Source organism: Oikopleura dioica, chromosome PAR, assembly GCF_907165135.1.
Source record: "Oikopleura dioica chromosome PAR, OKI2018_I68_1.0, whole genome shotgun sequence".
NCBI lineage: Eukaryota > Metazoa > Chordata > Appendicularia > Copelata > Oikopleuridae > Oikopleura > Oikopleura dioica.
The window spans coordinates 5,835,868-5,854,087 of NC_137293.1; the positions used below are offsets into that span (position 1 = coordinate 5,835,868).

At 41.0% G+C, this 18,220-nt stretch overlaps 7 protein-coding genes across 8 annotated transcripts; 5 read left to right on the forward strand and 2 right to left on the reverse strand.

Moving 5' to 3' along the window:
- The first annotated feature begins 257 nt into the window (after positions 1-257).
- Positions 258-1,647, forward strand: LOC145701001 (uncharacterized). Of its 2 annotated transcripts, none has more exons than XM_081778227.1 (4): positions 258-637; positions 763-953; positions 1,001-1,278; positions 1,319-1,647. In XM_081778227.1, the coding sequence occupies exons 1-4, from the start codon at positions 304-306 to the stop codon at positions 1,554-1,556; spliced, it is 1,041 nt and encodes a 346-aa protein (XP_081634353.1). In that variant the 5' UTR covers positions 258-303; the 3' UTR covers positions 1,557-1,647. The 2 variants fall into 2 exon arrangements, with proteins under 2 accessions (XP_081634353.1, XP_081634354.1); XM_081778228.1 differs by having other exon boundaries at positions 781-953.
- Positions 1,648-1,698: 51 nt separating this feature from the next.
- Positions 1,699-4,699, reverse strand: LOC145701002 (uncharacterized). Its single transcript, XM_081778229.1, has 7 exons — positions 4,539-4,699; positions 4,175-4,478; positions 3,909-4,090; positions 3,526-3,618; positions 2,362-3,423; positions 1,845-2,127; positions 1,699-1,803 (listed from the first exon to the last, which is right to left on the reverse strand). The coding sequence occupies exons 1-5, from the start codon at positions 4,586-4,588 to the stop codon at positions 3,192-3,194; spliced, it is 861 nt and encodes a 286-aa protein (XP_081634355.1). The 5' UTR covers positions 4,589-4,699; the 3' UTR covers positions 1,699-1,803; positions 1,845-2,127; positions 2,362-3,191.
- A 2,369-nt stretch (positions 4,700-7,068) lies between these two features.
- LOC145701464 (monoglyceride lipase-like) lies at positions 7,069-8,232 on the reverse strand. The gene is made up of 3 exons (XM_081778685.1): positions 8,036-8,232; positions 7,749-7,994; positions 7,069-7,381 (listed from the first exon to the last, which is right to left on the reverse strand). Exons 1-3 carry the CDS (start codon positions 8,230-8,232, stop codon positions 7,069-7,071), a joined length of 756 nt encoding a protein of 251 aa, XP_081634811.1.
- Positions 8,233-9,163: 931 nt separating this feature from the next.
- On the forward strand, positions 9,164-9,808 carry LOC145701465 (uncharacterized). The gene is made up of 3 exons (XM_081778686.1): positions 9,164-9,298; positions 9,352-9,693; positions 9,745-9,808. The coding sequence occupies exons 1-3, from the start codon at positions 9,225-9,227 to the stop codon at positions 9,806-9,808; spliced, it is 480 nt and encodes a 159-aa protein (XP_081634812.1). The 5' UTR covers positions 9,164-9,224.
- A 427-nt stretch (positions 9,809-10,235) lies between these two features.
- On the forward strand, positions 10,236-11,548 carry LOC145701466 (uncharacterized). Its single transcript, XM_081778687.1, has 2 exons — positions 10,236-10,800; positions 11,426-11,548. Exons 1-2 carry the CDS (start codon positions 10,606-10,608, stop codon positions 11,546-11,548), a joined length of 318 nt encoding a protein of 105 aa, XP_081634813.1. The 5' UTR covers positions 10,236-10,605.
- A 50-nt stretch (positions 11,549-11,598) lies between these two features.
- On the forward strand, positions 11,599-13,102 carry LOC145704075 (uncharacterized). Its single transcript, XM_081781508.1, has 5 exons — positions 11,599-11,732; positions 11,777-12,105; positions 12,145-12,228; positions 12,268-12,866; positions 12,910-13,102. Exons 1-4 carry the CDS (start codon positions 11,669-11,671, stop codon positions 12,571-12,573), a joined length of 783 nt encoding a protein of 260 aa, XP_081637634.1. The 5' UTR covers positions 11,599-11,668; the 3' UTR covers positions 12,574-12,866; positions 12,910-13,102.
- A 273-nt stretch (positions 13,103-13,375) lies between these two features.
- Positions 13,376-14,665, forward strand: LOC145701467 (uncharacterized). The gene is made up of 3 exons (XM_081778689.1): positions 13,376-13,468; positions 14,044-14,502; positions 14,543-14,665. Exons 1-3 carry the CDS (start codon positions 13,376-13,378, stop codon positions 14,663-14,665), a joined length of 675 nt encoding a protein of 224 aa, XP_081634815.1.
- The last annotated feature ends 3,555 nt before the right edge of the window (positions 14,666-18,220 follow it).

Sequence of the window (18,220 nt, forward strand, 5' to 3'; positions counted from 1 at the left end):
GTGGTAGTACTACTTATTTTTCTGTCAATTGTAATGATACTGATCAATCAATCAGGAAGGGCTTCGAAAAAAAAAGATAGACGAAAAATTCGTTTATTACCATATCATCGTTATTTAGGACTAAACCAATTTTTGGAAGTGAATTTTCGGATTACCAATAAGATTGCTGTATTTGGCCTACCGGCCAATCAAAACCCTTTCCATAAAAATCGGTTCCGAAAATTGATTCCGCCCGTTATTGAGTCCCCATACAGTACTAATGCCTGCAGCGATATCGCCGGGGTAGGCCGGGATATCCCCTTAATGACCTGGCAAAACGTCGTCTTTGAACAAACAAAAATCCAAAACACGGACGCCTACCGACTTCTCATCAGCTACAACGGCGAGCAAATCGTCGACCGTGTCAACACCGCTTTCGCGCCTTTCACAAACGGAGGCATTTCGGTAAGCAAGCAGTGGGCAACTGCAGCAAGTGGATTCATCGACAACATTGACTTCCAAACTTGGGCGTTGGAGAACGAATGCGCGATGGGAACGGCGAAGTGTGATGCGAACGCGATTTGCACTGATTTGGAGAAGTTTTATGAATGCACCTGCGCGGATGGCTTCGTTGGGGATGGATTTACTTGCGAAGCGGGTAAGAAAGCCTTTCAATGAAATGAAATATCAGAACAAGTTCAAGAGAAATCTTGAAAGCGCAGAAAATCTGACAGCTTTTCAGTAATAGCAGAACTATCTTAAGAATATACCTTTTCAATGTAGAGAAAAGATCATCTTCAGCGACATCAACAGCGACTTCAACAACGACCACCACAACATCAGCTCCCTCGACGACAACTTCAACACCCACAACAACGACGACAACTGATCCGTGCGAGTGTAACCGAGTCGTACCAAACATGCTGACTGAGAAGGCCCTCTGGAAATGGAAAATGATGAAGCCATATTTCACGGTAACTTGCTTGTAGTAAATAATGAGGCTAAGAAGATCATTATTCAGACAAACACCGCTTCATCGTTCACCGTTTCTACCAGTCGTGCAGCCGGACTGAATGACTATCAGGGATACTTGATCTTTTCCCGAAAGACCTGCAAGCAGCTTGTTCTGGACATGTTCCGAGGAGCAAATCCGCAGCATGCTTTCAGCTTCGAAATCATCGACAAGAGAGCTCCAAAGACCAACCATGCCATGCCAAACTACAAAGCTTTTAACGCGACTTACTATCAGGATTATCCAAAGGAGCAGAAAGATCATCGATCCATCACCATGGGATTCAAGTAAAACCCTACCTCCTCGTCTCCTTCATTTCAATTCTAGTGTCCACAAAACCCAGCCAGATATCACCGGAAACCTGAAGAAAGACGCGTACGTTCTCCAACTCAACTACCCCAACGGCCTGCCCAATACGGTCACCTGGAACGATCTCTACAACTGTGTCAATTATGCTCGACCAGTAACCATTCCAATGGGCCAAAATGAAATCGCCCAGTTCGGTGTTGATCCCACTTGCGACTACACAGCTTGTGTTGGCAAAAATATCATGGTTGGCTTCTGAAAGGAAAAGAACTACCATAAGCTCTGCAGAAATGCCGATTCGATACTTCTCCCTTACATGTGTTTCATCCTTATTTGTCGAATAAAAATCCAAAAAACGCAGGAAATCTTGCGCTATTTTCAATTATCAGAATAACACTGTCTTAGTTTCCATAGAATATACTGAATAGAAAACCAGTTACAAGACTAATAGAAAGGCGAAATATTGAAGATGGCGAGAAATTCGACGGGCAGGAAGAGAAGAAATTCTAGAGCAAGATCGAATTTGTTCAGAAGATTATAAAACTACCTGGAAGATCAACTTGTGTTCCTTCCATGCTGTTTCTGTTTGTTATTCCGTATCGTTTCGTCCTTTGCCGCGATCGTTTCTCTCACCGCTGCTACAAAATCCTCATCAGTCATCTTATTTCCCCAGTCTGGAAGAGCCAGAGAAGGGAGTTTGATCTTTGACATGACGTTTTTCACTGCATCGACGTCGACTTTCTCTGATGGATCTTTCGATCGAAGGGAGGATTCGTTTTCGCTGTTTTCTTCGTTTTCAGAGTCGGAGGAATTCTCACCGTTATTTGGATCTATATATAACATTGAGTATAGTCGGACTTTTCTTATTCCAAAAGATTCATTTTATGATTGCTAAAAGTCAATTGAAAATATGGAGCAGTGAAAGGTAAGTGATTTTCATTTGAATAAGAATGAGAAAACGAGAGATTATGCCCCTTTTTATGCCAAATTTCGAGCACCTGCTTAGGCAGGGTGCTTCGATTCTTATCTTATCAATCGAACCAAAATCAAAAAAGTAAAGGTACCTGATGGCAGAAGCGCATAACCATCTGGCGCTTGAATCTCGTCATCTGAGTCTTCTGAATCGTCGTCCGAAAAATCGTCGTTTTCTTGCTCAAAAATCAAGTCTGGAGGCGTCAGTGGTCGTCTATTCGTTTCTTCTGGGTTATTTGCAAGTCCCATTTTTTGATATTTCTTCAATTGGATTGATTGAGAATTGTATTTCGTAATTTTGAAGGTTTTATTGTGATTTTGCCTCCACCACGTGTGTAGAAAACCTGAGACAGGGTCTACAAGGTCTTCTATAAAAAGCCGCATACAAAGCGGCTTCGCAAGATAACCTTTTACCATCAATTTTCGAATAGAACCGAAACCTGACCCTGACTCAGGTTTTCAAGACAGGTTGCGGAGCCAAATCTGTGATAAAATAATATTTTTTGACTAAAAGAAGTAGCGTAAATTCAACAAAGAAGAAAAATGAAGGTGTAAAAAGGTAAAATAGGGATAGAAAAACAGTGATCGAATAATTAGTTCTATCGTTTTGGACCATTGAAGAATTGCTCTGAGAACATTCTTCGAATTTGCTCCAAATAAAATTGTTGCGTGAGTAGGATTTGATTCGGATTGACTCCGTTTGATAAGTTCTGGTGTTGGGGAAGTTGTGATAAGAAGGGAGGATGGAAACGGTTCGATCCAGACACTGATTGAAATGATGAAGAATTCGGTTGTGAAGAAAAGTGGCCTACTTGAGGTGAAATCGACTGTAGCTGCGGAAAAGGGTTGAAAGGAACGCGATTCTGATAAGCTAGATTTTGATAAGAAGAAAAGTGAGGATAAGACAGAAGATTGAGCGATTCTAGCGCTGATTCCGCGGCATTTTGATTCCTTCTTGCTTCAAATTCTTCTCTCGCGATGCCAGAGGGATGGTTTTGTGCAATTTGCGATGAGGGGGCGAAAGGTGGAAGCCTTCGAATCGCTGCGGCGCCCGGAGATTGCGAGCTGGGCGGAGTTTTCTTGGGGGAGTCTCGGGGCTTTGCGGGACGACGCTGCTGGGAGCTGTTGATTCGCTCGGCAAGGGCTGAGTTGGTCTGGAGAAAGTTTGAAAGCAAGCGTTGAAAATAAAAAAAAAAGAAAAATCGCGATTTGAAATCCGAAAAGCTTTGATCCTTTCCAAACCTTCCTGATTCAACAAATCAATCTCGTTCTTTCGAAACTCTTCTCCAAGCCGTCGAAGTCGAGGATCAGCGGAAACGAAACAATCTCGATTCGGGTAGTGCCCTTCCCTAGAATGGTCGATTATGATCGGGCGAAAAGGCGGAGTTCCTTCTGAGATGGGCCGGTCTAGAATTCCGACTCAGAAAGTGCTCCGCTCAGTCGCCCCTTCATTTTTAGGAAATTTTCTCTGAAAAGAAGCTCTTGATTTCTCAATTCTGTCCCTTTTGAAATTGAAGGAAAATTTTAACGTAAAAATGAAGAGTTCACTTTTCAAGTTCATCTGTTTCTTTCTATTTGTCTTTTTATTATATAATTTCATTGTAAGCTCGTTTTTGTTTGTTCTAAAAACGCAACTTACCGGAGATGTTGCTGCATGAGATTGCCGTCCTTGCACTTGAAATCGCACATTTGGCAGAGGTGAAATCCTCGCTTATCTTTTCGTGAAAGCGTCGGAGTGGCGAGTTGATCGTCGTCGGCAACTTCGAAACATTCTTTTTTGTCCGCGTGTTGTTTCATTTTGAAAGCGCTCGGGAAGGGAAACTAAAAGAAAGGAGCGAAATTTCGGGAAGTTCGGGAAAATGAAGATTTTGGGAAATCCTGTGTTTTTTGAAAAGGAAACTTTACCTTGCAAGTTGGGCAATCGTAGCTTTTTCTTTCTATCTTCCGAAACCCGGGCAAATCCGCTGGCGGATCATGAGAAAGCATCATGTGCTCAATCAAATCCGCGAAAGTTGTGAAAATGACGAAGCTGCACTTTTTGCAAGGAAACGAAACAGGAGCTGTAGGATCTTCAGGCAAGTCATTCGTCTTTCTCGGGCTCCGACGAAGCTCAATCGTCGTTTTGTCGAGTTTCTCGAGACCGCTCTGGAGGCGCTCGAGGGCCGATTCGGACGAGAGCGTTCGAGCAGAGTTTTTTTCAGAATCGTAACTATTAATCAAATTAACTATTTAAAATTATTTTAAGACCTTTTTTCTAGAAAAATTTTACCTCGCTTGGCGCGTTCTCGTCTTTTCTGACGATTCTTTCTCTTCGCTCATGATTTATTTTTGAATAATCGCTTTTCCCTTTTTTCCGAAATAATGATTTTCTCTGAAAGGAGAAAAAAATAACATGGATCGGTCCGAAGCGCTGCGCCCAATCGACGCGCTTTCCCACGCATTTTTTAATATGTCTTGCAAAACTATCCAAAAAATTAGGGGCCCCTTGCTCATCCTCGACTTGTTGCAGGTGTGCCTTTGTTCGTCTTTTTCTTTCCTGCGTGTGTTGCCTCCTTGCTCCAGCCAAGGGTCTTCGCTCGGCAACCTGTGTAGAAAACCTGAGTCAGGGTCTGAAAGATCATTAATGAAAAGCCGTTTAGCGGCTTTCAAATAAAAAAGCCGCAGAGAGCGTTTTCATGAATGATTTTTCAGACCCTGACTCAGGTTTTCAACACAGGTTGACGGGCCTAGACCAAAAGGTGAACAAGGTAACACATGCAGGAAGTTAGACGATGAACAAAGCTCCTTTTCTTCATTTTGAAAGGAGAATTTTTCTCCGTAATTTCGAAAAAAGCCCGCGTTCGAAATTTGCTCCCGGTAATTTCCAAAAACTAGACACACGTCTATCGCTTCTTACGCAATATCCATCCTAGAAATCCTTTTCGATTGAAACCACCAAAGGAAGAATGAACGATCAAGGACTAGAAAGGACCCTTTGAATTCCTAAGAGATTAGGAGCTTTTCAGAGTCAGAAAAGTGATTGATTTGCTGAGGTCTTTCTTTTTTATTGTTCTGGCGTGAACTTAGCCAGACGTTTTTAGGTCACGTAGCCTGAGTTTTCATTTTTTTTGGGGCGATTGAGGGGGGTTTTGGTCGATTCTGAGGGGCAACAAGGGGTCAGGAGCGAGAAGGAGAGGAGAAGAAGGGTCAGCGATGACCAGAATTACGAAAGAATGAGATTAAGGGTGTCTGAAAAGTGCCCGCGTCGGCGAACGTGCCTCCCGGGTACGGCCAAGCACGTGAGAAATGAACTTTCAGCGGCGCTGGTCAAACAGAATAGAAATCCTTCACATAGAGAAGTTCACAGCAGAGAGTCCTACCAGGGGTGATTGCTCCCCTACCCCGCCAAGTTTCAGAGAAAAAAATCAAAGAAGAAAAAAAGTATCTGCCCCAAATTCACCTTGGTATCAAGAACTGTGAAGAGAAAATATTAATGAACTTGGTTAAAACTTACAGTGATTGATTCAAGGTTCATTTGTGGCAGGTTTTAAATCGACAGCTGACTGATTTCGATTTTGAACTGAAATAGAAGGAGAGAGAACATGTGCCGAAGCGTTCAATCATGACATTTTTTTCCGCCAATAGATTAAATATTTATTTTTTTCGAATTTAAGCTAGGGCTTTTCAAAACTCTCATTTACTAGATAGAGAATTTGGTCGAAAGCTAGGCCGGGAACCTGTGTAGAAAACCTGAGTCAGGGTTACGAAAGAGCCAAAGCGAATTTTCATTTTCGCTTATTCAGGACCCTGACTCAGGTTTTCCACACAGGTTTCTGAGCCCAGGTTGAAGTTAGACTTGAACTTTTAGCTCTTTTTCTTGGTTCATTCAAGATAATTTTCTAGAACTTAAAGTTAAAAATATTTTTAAAAATTATTTAAAATTATTAAAAATATTTTAAAATTAATTATAATAATTCAAAATATTTTTAAAATTATTTAAAAAAATTAAAAATATTTTTAAGATTTTTAAAAATATTTTTAATTTTAGAGCTTTTTTTACTGAAAATCAAAGTAATCAAAGTTCATCTTCAATTTTAGTTGAGAAGTCTTGACCGAGCAATAATCTGTTAAGCACGTGTCATTTGAACTCTGAAATAGATAGTTATCGCGCTGGCCCGGCTGTAACGATTTCAACTCGAGCAACGATTTTTTCTTTTTATTTTCTCTCCGGCGGAAAAAGTTAAAAACACGCACTTTTCTCAGTTCAAAGTTTTGTCACAACGCAAAAGCCCAATTTTCCGAAAAACGAAAAAAAGCAAAAATTGCGAAGAAAAAAGAGAAACGATTTTCAAGAGAATTCGGAACTTGAATAAGGTCACCTTGGTATCAAAATTTGCGCTGTGAAATAAAGATACAGGCAATTTTTGATACAGGGTAACATGAAACAAGTTACAGTCGACGAAATGCATCACAGAGAGTCCTGACTCAGAAACCTCTGACTCAGGACTCCTGAGCTCGGCAACCTGTGCAGGAAACCTGAGTCAGGGTCTGAAAAAGCGGCTTTTTTCATTTTAGCTATTTCAGACCCTGACTCAGGTTTTTTACTCAGGTTGTCGAGGCCATAAAAATTTATGCTCTTTTCCAGAAAAGCGCTAGAAATCGTGTCATCGATGCAATTTTCCTTAAAAAATATGCAAAGTAAATATTCTTTGACAGCTTTTTTGAACGCTCTTATGCCACATTTTTGACAGAAATCCGGAATCAGATAAATAACCAACTCGATTTTTTCCGGAAATTATCTCATGCCCGCTGGCGCTTTTTTATTTTTGGATAGCAGAGAGAATAACGGAAGTGAAATCTTCGTAAAATTTCTCGACAGTTTCTGGCAACTCGTTCATCAGCGAATGATACGCTCCTTCGTAAGTAAACAGCTTGGATCCAGGAATCCGGTCATGAAGGAAGTAGGAAGACTCAGGGTTGATTACTTGATCCTTTTCGCCGACAAAAATTGCAATCGGAATCTCAAGATTTTCCGGCAAGACCTCCGAATTCATCCATTCTTGTATTTTTGCCTGCGCATCGAGGGTTTTGATAGCCATATCGGCGTTATATCCGCCTTGGTCGCCATCTGGGCTAGGAAACCTGAGTAGAAAACCTGACTCGGGCTTTGAAGAGCCTTTATAAAAAGCAGTGGCTTCAGAAGTTTTCCATTTCAATTTATTTTTTAATATTGCGGCATTTTATTGGGGCTCTTCAGAACCTGACTCAAGTTTTCTACTCAGGTTGCCGAGCCCAGATGGCCATATTTTTCAAGATCAAGTTCCATTTGTTCGAGGTGCTCCTTGTTATTTTTGTAAAATCGCTCTTTTTCGATTTTTTTACCTTATTTCTCGTGAGTAAATCGTGATTGATGTTCATTGGAGTCTTCATTTTAGGAAAACAACAATGAATAGCCCTTCCAAAAGCAATTAGCCATGAAGGTGCAGTTTTCCTATCCAACTTTATCGCCGGGGCAAGAAGAATAAACGAATCGACTTTCAGATCGTCATTTTTCATCGCAATCAGACCAAGTAGCGCACCAAGACAAGAGCCGAGAAGAATAAATGGAAGGCCGGGATTTTCTTTCTTGGTAGCTTCGATTCGTGAGGAGAGATCGCTTGCCGCTTCGTCAAAGCTTCGTAGTTGACAGCGATCGTGATGGGTGATTTCGAAGGGGCCGGATTTTCCGTGGGCGTAGTGATCATGGCTTTTTCAAGCTTTCTACTGTCTGCTTTGCGCATATTCAACCTTGAAAGCTCGGGCCTGTAGACGACTCCCCCAAGACCTAGAATCTTCGGAATAAACTCTCTTCGATAACCATAGTCGTTCGCGAAATTTCCGTATCCATGACTCAGATAAATTGCAAATTTCGGCTCCCCAACCGGCTCCCATTTATAAGTCTCTAGCTCGTAGCCGAACTCACTTTTAAATCTCCCGTTTTGCATTTTATTATTAAAAATGCCTACCATCATAAATTTTGAGGACATAAACAGGAAGTGTTATATACATTGTTTCATAATCATGGTTTCGATTTCGAGAAAAAAAATAAGCCGCGCTTTTTGCAGCTTTTTTGCAACATTTTCGATTCGAAAAAAGCCGAGAAGCCGCTTGCGGCTTCGAGCAAAATATTTTTAGCCGCACGACGCGCTGCTTTCTTACTCTTGCTTGTTCGAAGCCGCGAGCGGCTTTTCTTGTTTCGAAAATTTTGAAAACTGTATATTTTGAAATCAACAAGGAAGAAGAAAATGGTCTAGACGCGGATATTTTCTAAATCAAGGTTCAGCTCAGTTTAAAAACTCAATCAGTCGGCGATGAGTTAAGTCTCCTCCGCGTTAATTATTGCGACTCACAAAAACTCAGTCTTTTTAAACAAAGAGTGACAGGAGCAAAATTTTTGCATAACAATCGCTAATTCGCAAATCCGGTAAAAAGCGCTTGTTTTATCCGCTCTCTTGTCTGGTGTGAGAACGGAACAAAAATGTGGACGTCTGCTTTCAAATTTGAATAAGAGAGAGGTGCCCCATGCAAAATGCAATCTATTCTAAATTCTAGCGTGAGCGATCAACTTCCGATTCGCGTCATCAGATCGGCCGCTTTTTGGCAGTGAAGGAATTTTAGAAAGACGCTTTTTTTCTTAAAAAATTTTCATTATTTTTCATAAATTTTATTTGATAAGGCTTTCGAAACTTATTAAATCTTCGAAAATGATATTTTTTATTTCAAAAATTTAATAAAAGGGCTTATAATTGGTTCTTGAAAAATCCGAAAAATCTTGAAAAGTCAGCAAGGCAAAAAAAGAAGATCAAATAGAAAATGCAGCAATTCTGAATTCGCGTGAGAGGGCAAATATCAAATACGCCTTTGCGTTCAGTCATTTTCCCTTCCAAACACGACCGAGCAATTTTTGTTAAGGGTGGGTTTTATACGAGAGTTTCTCATGGCCTACTGGGGCTCAAAGCAACCGACAGGGTCGCCGAATCAAACAAGTGGAAGTGATGAGGTTTTCAACAGGTAAATGAATGATGATGTCGAGAGCTTTTTCGATAGAATCTCCTTTTTTTCAGCCCTGTTTCTTCCCGAATGCAGCGTTTTGAAACAAAAAATGATTTGAATATTCCCGAAAGCCCGGGAAATTCTCCTGCAATGCCGAAAAAGCCAGCTGCTATTCCTCTCTGTGATTCCGTCTCGCCTCAAAAATCCCCACAGCAGGAGCATCAAGCAACTTCTGCTTCTGATGAGTCATCAACTTCCACTGGACTGCCCCAAAAACAAAGAGCTTCGAGCTTGGGCTTGTCAGTAAAACCTAACTCAGAACCAAACGCGGCCAAAAAACAGCAATTCAAAAAACTCGATTATATTTCTGGCGACGAAGAAGGCGAGCAAACGGGCAGTTCTCGATTTAAAAGGCAAGTCGATCCACTTCTGTATCTTTTTCTGCGCATCAAGCGTTTTGATAGCCATATCGGTGTTATATCCGCTTTGGTCGCGATGTGGGCTCGCCAACCTGAGTGGAAAACCTGAGTCATGCTTTGACGAGCCTAAATGAAAAGCAGAGGCTTCTTAAAATTTCTATTTCAATCTATTTTCAATATTGGCGAAGCCGCTCCGCGGCTTATTTTTAAGAAGCCGCTGGGCGGCCTTTCATTCTGGCTCTTCAGAACCTGACTCAGGTTTTTCACACAGGTTGGCGAGCCCAGATGGCCATATTTTTCAAGGATATATGATTCGTAAATTATGATCTTCGGGATTGAAAAGGACTTGTTTACTCATAATAAAGGGGAGGTGTCTAGAGCCGACAAAAAATCCTATAAAAATTTTTATAATGCTTGTAAGCGGTAAATTATATTTCTATGACGATAAACGCAAACAAGTCATTCTTCTTTACGTTTAGCAATTTCAAGAGATTTTTATTTTTATATTTTAACCATTTTTAGAAGAATGGAGCGCTCTTTGCAAAAGTTATCAAAAAAAAATATGAAAAAAAATTATCATCAATCATCAATGATTCATTATTTTTGACAAGGTTTATTATTTATTTGATAATTCCATGAAAGAAGAACGGAAGGTTTGGGTCAATCGAAAATGCTTCCTTTGAAAACGACCGCGGAGTCACGAAAGCTGTCGACACGGAAAGTGGTGCGTCCGTTATAATCAAGTGGATCACGGCTAAGGGGCCAAAGTACATCAAAGCAGCTGAAGAAGAGGCCCAAAAACTGCGAGATTTGAGCGCGCAGTGCCAGTTTATCGTCAAATTTATCGACTTTTTGCCAAAAGTGCGGCCAGACTGGTGGGAGTGGAGTATTTTGTCCTTCATCGTCATGGAGTTCTGCCCTGGTGGTTCTTTGAAAGACTGGGTTGATGCAAGAAAGGCGCAAGGTCGGAGAACTACTGTCAAAGAAGCGACTGTAATCGGGACGCAAATTGCTTTGGCGCTGAGTTTTTGCCATTCTCGAAAAATCGCACACTTGGATGTCAAACCAGCAAATGTGATGATGATGAGCGACGGCTATACTGTAAGAACGATCTTAAGCAGAGTTGCAAATTTGGCTATATTTTCGTTGAACTGAGCTGAGCTGCCATGTGTGAGAAATTCTCTGAGCTGAGCTTAGCTAAGCTGACCTATTTCGGAGCTCACTGAGCCGAGCTGACCATTTTCAGAGGTCAATGAGCTGAGCTGAGCAGACCTTTTTAAGGTAGCTGAGCTGAGCTGAGCAAACCCTTATTTGAGCTGAGCTGAGTGAGATGGGTTGAGCTGTTTTTTACTGTATTTAAGTGGTGAAATTGTGTTAAAATTGTTCAGCTTAGCTGAGCTGAGCTGAATGATACTTGCCTGAGCTTAGCTGAGCTGAGCAGAACAGTTCATGTTCGAGAATAATTGAGCTGAGCAGACTTATTTTTTAAGGTAGTTGAGCTGAGCTGAGCAGACCCTAATTTGAGCTGTATGAGCTGGGTTAAGCTGTTTTATACTGTTTTTAAGTAGTGAAATTGTGTAGGAATTATTTAGCTGTGCTCAGCTTAGCAGATTAATTCATTTACGAAAATCAGTGAGCCAAGCTCAGCTCACTCAGCCAGCTCAGCTCACTAAGCTCACCAAATTTGCAACTCTTATCTTGAGAGCTTTATCTCAAAAACATTTAGATCAAACTAGGCGATTTCGGCATATCATCGCTTCTCGATACTGTCAGAGACACGATAACAACAAAAGGCCTGCAAGGAATCGTCGAACATACTCTTCTCTACATCACTCCAGGAAATTTTTAAATTACTAAACACTAGAAATAAGAGCAGAAAATGAGAATTTTGAAAGAATTTCTTAGAAACCGGGTCGATTCACAGTCGCCAAGAATCGACGTTTGGGGATTCGGACTTGTTCTTCAAGAGATGATCACCCTCGAGCACGCGTTTGGTCGTCAAGAAGGACAGCCAGCTGATGAGATTAGAATTGGTAAAAATTAACACTTTTTATCCTTATCCAATTATTCTCTACAGTCGAGAACATGAAGTTTGGAAAACGAACTAATTTTTTTCAAATATTCGGAGAAACGGACGAATTTGGGGAATTCGAAATTCTGATTCAAAAATGTCTTCATCCAACTAGAGAATTGCGCCCAAATAACATGATGATTGTGAAGAACGTAGAGATCTTCTCCGATTTTGTCCAACGGATCGAGCGAGGGGAGCTTCCAAGTGATATCATGGCAACTTCAGGGGAAATGATAGAAAAATTACGAGATGAAAATCGGCAGAAAGATCAACAAATTCAAGTTCTCGAGAACATTGTCAAAAATCAGATTCGCGAATTCGATCGTCTCAAAAAAGTACCTTTTTATATGAAATTTGAATAATATCAAAGAAAGGAACTCGATTCTGAATGTGAAACAGAAGAATTTGGGCCTAATCGGATGAAAACTGAGCTTCACTGGAAAAACGAAGAACTTCAGGTTCATTTCAAAATAACAATTCAATGAAATGCTTTTTAGTCTCTTCATCGTCGAATTCATGAGCAAGATCGCGAAATTTCCCGACTTTCCAGAGCCGAAGAAGACCTCCATCGAAACATCAAAGAACTGATGACTAAGCATGAAGACATCGTTCTTCAAAAAATGCAAGCAGAAGAACAGCTCCAAGATTATGCGCAAAGAAACGAAGCTGATCAGAAAATAATTGAAGAACTACGAGTAAAGATTTTGAGCTTGGAAGACAAAATACGCATTTACCGATGTATAGAAACCGGGCGACGGGGTTGGATCACTGATTTTGTATTTCTGTACAGTCAAATATTGTAAGGTTCATTTTATCTGATTGAGGAGTGCTTTATCACTGCGCCTGTTAAAACGAGATGTTAATTTCCAAAGATTTGTTTATTTACAAAAAATAACTTAACGTTAGATCAATATAATATCACTTTACAAATTTTTCTTATGCCAGAATACATTGGTATAATCCACTGTAGGTAGTTACAAGGTTTGTGAAACCAACCCCCTGGTAAGCCGTGCGTATAAATCATTTACGTATAATAGAAAAAAAGAAAATAAAGATCAAGAAGATAAAGTTGAAATATTTGAAGAACTTGATGAAGGTACTTCTTTACTTTCATTATTCGAGCCTTATTTGAATTAAAGGGAATATACTGAGCTGTGTTATTTGCATGGAAAGATACAATGGAGGCGACCATTTCTGCTGCGTGCTTCCTTGTGGTCATCGATTTGGAAATACCTGCATCAAAGCATCGATAGCCCAGCGCCCAAAATGTCCGACTTGTAACAAACCATGCAAAGTTGAACAACTCATCAAAATATTCGTTCATTAAGAAAAAATTTGAACATAAAATCTTTTACCGAAATTTTCAGCCCGAAACTTTCGGGCCGAAAGTATCTTCAATAAACTTTAATCTTGAACTGATTTAATTTTTAAATCAACGAGGACTTTTTTGAAAAAAGAAAGAAATTGCTTTTTCGAAAAATGGTCTAGACGCGGATTTCTTCTAAATCAAGGTTCAGCTCAGTTTAAAAACTCGGTCAGTCGGCGATGATTTAAGTCTCCTCCGTGTTATTGTCACTCACAAAAACTCATTCTTTTTAAACAAAAATGACAGGAGCAAAATTTTTGCATAACTATCGCAAATTCGCAAATCCGGTAAAAAGCGCTTGTTTTATCCGCTCTCTTGTCTGGTCTGAGAAGGTAACTAGACGACTCCTCCAAGAGCTAGAATCTTTGGAATAAGCTCTCTTCAATGACCATAGTCGTTCGCGAAATTTCCGTATCCATGATTTAGATAAATTGCAAATTTTGGCTCGCCAACCGGTTCCCATTTCTCTAAATTATATCCAAACTCACTTTAAAATCTCCCGTTTTGCATTTTTTAATGAATATTTAGTCTTTGTTCGGCTTATTTTTGAGGAGCAAACAGGATGTACTTGAATCATTATGGGGATGACTTATTAGCTTTAGACTCGGGATCGAAAAGGACTTATTTACTTATAATAAAGGGAAGGCGTCTGGAACCGACTGAAAATGCCAACAAAATTTTAAAATGTTTGCAAGCAGCAAATTCTAACACTATGACTGACACCATAATACGCAAACAAGTCATTGTGCTTTACGTTTCGCAATTTCAAGAGATTTTTTAACCAAGAATGGAGAGGTCTTTGCCAAAGTTATCAAAAAAATAGGAAAAATAATTTTATTATGTATTATGAATTAGTAATCATTATTTATGACAAGTTAAATTTTTATGTTTGATAATTCGATGAAAGAAAAACGGAAGGTTTGGGTCAATCGAAGATGCTCCCTTTGAAAACGACCGCGGAGTCACAAAAGCTGTCGACAAGGAAAGTGGTGCGACTGTTATGATCAAGTGGATCACGGCCAAAGGGCCAAAGTATATCAAAGCAGCGGAAGAAGAGGCGCAAAAACTGCGAGATTTGAGCGCACAGAGCCGGTTTTTCGTCAAATTCATCGACTTTTTGCCAAAAATGCGGCCGGACTGGTGGGAATGGAGTATTTTGTCCTTTATCGTCATGGAGTTCTGCCCCGGTGGCTCTTTGAAGGACTGGATTGATGCAAGAAAACCCCAAGGTCGGAGAACTACTGTCAAGGAAGCGACTGTAATCGGAACGCAAATTGCTTTGGCGCTGAGTTTTTGCCATTCTCGAAAAATTGCTCACTTGGATGTCAAACCCGCAAATGTGATGATGATGAGCGATGGCTTCACTGTAAGATTGAACTTGAGAACTATATCTCAAAAACATTAAGATCAAACTGGGCGATTTCGGCATTTCAACACTTCTCGATTCAGTTCGAGACACTATTACAACCAAAGGCTTGCAAGGAATCGTCGAGCATACTCTTCTCTACATCACTCCAGGAAATTTTTAAATGACTGAAGTTCGCTGAAAAAGGAAGTAGGGGTTATCCTTCGAGCTTGCCTCGAATTCACTACATGCCTCCTGGCGCAGCTATAATTCGAGCCGCTCGAATGTTACAGATGTCATTTGAGCGCCTATAAATTATACTTTCTCTTACCCTTTTCAGAAAACTTTTGACGCAGAAGACTTTTATTATATACCTTTAGCTCGAATTTTAGGTAGTCGAAATACGCCTATTGCATTCGAGCACCTCGAATTATAAGTTTTCAAGAGACATTTATAACATTCGAACGACTCGAATTATAGCTGCTCCAGGAGGCATGTAGTGAATTTGAGGCAAGCTCGAAGGATAGCCCCTCACTACGCTGAGAAATCGCGGGTAAACACAAATGCTCCGAATTCAGCAGCCTTGGACTTAACACTAAAAATAAGAGCAGAAAATGAAAATTTTGACAGAATTTTTGAGAAACCGGATCGACTCGGAATCGCCAAGAATCGACGTTTGGGGATTTGGACTTGTTCTTCAAGAGGTGATTACCCTTGAGCACGCCTTTGGTCGTCAAGAAGGACAGCCAGCTGATGATATCAGAATTGGTAAAAATCAACACTTTTTATCCTTATTTATCAAAAATTCTCTACAGTCGAAAACATGAAGTTTGGAAAACGAACTAATTTTCAAATCTTCGGAGAAACGGAGGAATTCGGGGAATTCGAAACTCTGATTCAAAAATGTCTTCGTCCAACTAGAGAATCGCGCCCAAATAACATGATGATTGTGAAGAACGAAGAGATCTTCTCCGATTTTGTCCAACGGATCGAGCGAGGGGAGCTTCCAAGTGATATCATGGCAACTTCAGGGGAAATGATAGAAAAATTACGAGATGAAAATCGGCAAAAAGATCAACAAATTCAAGTTCTCGAGAATATTATCAAAAATCAGATTCGCGATTTTGAAAGCCTCAAAAAAGAGTTTGAAGAGGAAAAAGCAGCTGGACATGAGGATCTTATAAACCACGTTGATGAGTTCACTCAGGAATTGGAAATAATAACGACTGAAAGGTAAATCAGTTAATTATAAAAAAAGTCTGCAATAACAGCTCTCTTATAGAAACGATCTTGTTGCCGAAAACAAATGCATCAAGGAGCGAAACGAAACTCTCGACACGAAGAACAAGCAAATGGAACTCGATCTCGCTGCAAAAGACGAAGAAATAAAGCAAATTCGAGCCGAATTCCTTGAAGGAGCAGTCAAGCGAGCCGATCACATCAAGCTCAAGAATGACTACAATGCTCTTATTGACGAACTGGAGAAGCAAGAAGCTCGAGTCAAAAAAGAAATGGTTTCAAAGGCTGCTTTTGCCGCGATGGAGCGAAGCAAGGAAAACTACAAAAACAAGCTCATCGAGAAAAACGAAGAAATTGAGCTATATCACGAAGAAATGGAAGCTCATTTTTCTAAGATAATGAATTTACAAGAAAATCAGCAAAAAACCTATCAAGAATGGCTTCTAACAATGAAGAAGAAGAAGGAGCAAAAATGGATACTAGCGCTTGAAAACTCAAAAATGCCGAAGAAACCAGAAGCTGCTTCTCTTGCTGCTACGGTCAAGCCTCAAAAATGAAATTTCTGGTGACGAAGAAGGCAAGCAAACGGGCCTTTTTCGATTCAGAAATTGAACCTGAAATCTTTGATTTAAGTGTTATAAATAAATTTTAACCTTCGTGGAAAGCTACATCAACACCCCACGGCGATGCTGCTGTTGCAATCTTGGTTCAATCTGTTATCTACATCTTTGTGCAAATCTGTGCAGTGCGAGCCACAGCGGGTCATTCCTAGAGAACCCGTTGTGGTAAGTACAACTTCTATCTTCTCAGTAACTTTGACTAAACTAGTGCTTTCCGTATTTATTGGAAAAGTACAGAAACAACAACATTTCGACTCGTTACTTGTACGCATTCTTCGATCAGCAGGCGCAGCAGGCTCGCACTTCCACGTGGTAACTGCAAGTGAAAGTTTTATCACGACTGATTCTACTTGTTCGAACTCCCCCCGAAGAGTCATGAGCGGTACATCGCTAACTGAAATCGTCAACGCTGGAAAAGGGACGCTCTCAGCAGCAGACCTCAAGAGCAAGGCGAAAACAAGAAAAGTGATCGAAGCTCTCGCACAATCACAAACGGACCAGTACGTCTCATGCGACATGATACTTCGCGCGAAATGGCTGTGGACAGGTCATGGCCAGGACTTAACGCCGAAAGACAACAAGCTGGGTGTACCGACGACGTTTGTGGATCTGGTGAAGATGGTGCAGAGTAAAGCACTTGAAAGAGCCGACATAACTGCCTCAAACGAAGAGTACTTGAGGTACATCGCTGGAACTGAAGTGACCATCGAAAAAAGAAGGTGGCTACAGTATAGAGATCCAGCAGCGACGGAGTCTGACATCAACAAGGACTCGGAGAGAGAAAGCTCAGCATTCTTCGAGAAATTGAAGAGTGACAAGTACTCTGATGCAGAACTTCTAGTACAAGCGACACGGAAAGCACGCACGATTATGAAAACAGCACTAGGATCGGATGACCCAACGATCATATCCATAAAGAAGTCAGTACTTCGAGGGGGTCATTACCGAGACTTAAACGAATTCATTTCGATCTGCCAGGATCAGGATGGTTGCCAGGACATAGCGAACGAAAACGTAGCGATTACGGATTTTGCGCGGGAACTCAAACGGAACTTGTCGCACAATCTGGGTCAAGCGAATCTGAAGCAGCTGGCACTATTCTATTCGGGCGCACTACAAGACAATTTGGCTGCTGGCGATGACAAGAAGGTGAAAACACAGAATGTCGACGGCAGAAAGCTGAGCAGAAGTCTTGCGGAAGAAGAATCGCCCATCATCTCAAGAACAGCAGTAGCGTTAGCTTTGACTCACTGCGATGACCGAACTCTAACGAGGATAGAGCGGGAATATAGATCTCAATCGGGAAAAACAACATCACCGGAGGATCTCCCGCTCGATCTAACGAAGTTCCTTTCGATCGCAACGCTGGAGGCGGCGAAGACGAGCCAAAAGCGTTGGAGTAAGGAAGGTTGAAAGCGAACCGAAGAGCGAGGTCACGGAGGAAGTAAAGTTCGTAAAGTCGAAGCAGGGCAAGAAGGGGAAAAAGGATGATAAGAAGAAAGGGGAAGGTCAAAACGTCCAGAAAAAGGAGGACGAGAGAAGCCCAAACGAACCGGAGAGACCACCCTGCCCCTACTGTGCTCTAAGATTCAACACGGTGGTATTTCACTCGAAGGGATGGAGATGCCGCAGCAAGTACATCACAAACGAACGAAAACACTACGATGGCAAAGCAAGACAGGAGAAAAGGGATGAAAGGAAGGGCGAATCACTGAAGCAAGTCACAGAATCATCGAGTGTCTACAGCGCGTTGAAGCTGAGTGAAGATGATCTATGACTAGAACGAGTGCACGCCGTTGGAGCGAATTCAAAGAGTCTACTGCCAACTCTGAAGATGGAAGCTCGCGGAAAAGCACAAAGCCTCGTTAAAATAAGCGTTC

Excerpts from the sequence above, each read along its gene's own strand:
- LOC145701467 (XM_081778689.1), top strand. The coding sequence starts at position 13,376 with ATGACAGGAGCAAAATTTTTGCATAACTATCGCAAATTCGCAAATCCG. Across the intron at positions 13,469-14,043 it reads CTCTTGTCTGGTCTGAGAAG|AAAAACGGAAGGTTTGGGTC; the intron begins GTAACTAGACGA and ends ATTCGATGAAAG. Across the intron at positions 14,503-14,542 it reads TGATGAGCGATGGCTTCACT|ATCAAACTGGGCGATTTCGG; the intron begins GTAAGATTGAAC and ends AAAAACATTAAG.
- LOC145701466 (XM_081778687.1), top strand. The coding sequence starts at position 10,606 with ATGGAGTTCTGCCCTGGTGGTTCTTTGAAAGACTGGGTTGATGCAAGA. Across the intron at positions 10,801-11,425 it reads TGATGAGCGACGGCTATACT|ATCAAACTAGGCGATTTCGG; the intron begins GTAAGAACGATC and ends AAAAACATTTAG.
- LOC145701465 (XM_081778686.1), top strand. The coding sequence starts at position 9,225 with ATGGCCTACTGGGGCTCAAAGCAACCGACAGGGTCGCCGAATCAAACA. Across the intron at positions 9,299-9,351 it reads AGTGATGAGGTTTTCAACAG|CCCTGTTTCTTCCCGAATGC; the intron begins GTAAATGAATGA and ends CCTTTTTTTCAG. Across the intron at positions 9,694-9,744 it reads GGCAGTTCTCGATTTAAAAG|CCATATCGGTGTTATATCCG; the intron begins GCAAGTCGATCC and ends GCGTTTTGATAG.
- LOC145701002 (XM_081778229.1), bottom strand. The coding sequence starts at position 4,588 with ATGAGCGAAGAGAAAGAATCGTCAGAAAAGACGAGAACGCGCCAAGCG. Across the intron at positions 4,479-4,538 it reads ACGAGAACGCGCCAAGCGAG|TTACGATTCTGAAAAAAACT; the intron begins GTAAAATTTTTC and ends TTTGATTAATAG. Across the intron at positions 3,424-3,525 it reads CGAAAGAACGAGATTGATTT|ACCAACTCAGCCCTTGCCGA; the intron begins GTTGAATCAGGA and ends AACTTTCTCCAG.
- LOC145701001 (XM_081778227.1), top strand. The coding sequence starts at position 304 with ATGACCTGGCAAAACGTCGTCTTTGAACAAACAAAAATCCAAAACACG. Across the intron at positions 954-1,000 it reads TGATGAAGCCATATTTCACG|ACAAACACCGCTTCATCGTT; the intron begins GTAACTTGCTTG and ends ATCATTATTCAG. Across the intron at positions 1,279-1,318 it reads TCCATCACCATGGGATTCAA|TGTCCACAAAACCCAGCCAG; the intron begins GTAAAACCCTAC and ends TTTCAATTCTAG.
- LOC145704075 (XM_081781508.1), top strand. The coding sequence starts at position 11,669 with ATGATCACCCTCGAGCACGCGTTTGGTCGTCAAGAAGGACAGCCAGCT. Across the intron at positions 12,106-12,144 it reads AATTCGATCGTCTCAAAAAA|GAACTCGATTCTGAATGTGA; the intron begins GTACCTTTTTAT and ends TATCAAAGAAAG. Across the intron at positions 12,229-12,267 it reads GGAAAAACGAAGAACTTCAG|TCTCTTCATCGTCGAATTCA; the intron begins GTTCATTTCAAA and ends AATGCTTTTTAG.
- LOC145701464 (XM_081778685.1), bottom strand. The coding sequence starts at position 8,232 with ATGCAAAACGGGAGATTTAAAAGTGAGTTCGGCTACGAGCTAGAGACT. Across the intron at positions 7,995-8,035 it reads TACAGGCCCGAGCTTTCAAG|CCATGATCACTACGCCCACG; the intron begins GTTGAATATGCG and ends AGCTTGAAAAAG. Across the intron at positions 7,382-7,748 it reads CTTCTTGCCCCGGCGATAAA|CCCAGATGGCGACCAAGGCG; the intron begins GTTGGATAGGAA and ends CAGGTTTCCTAG.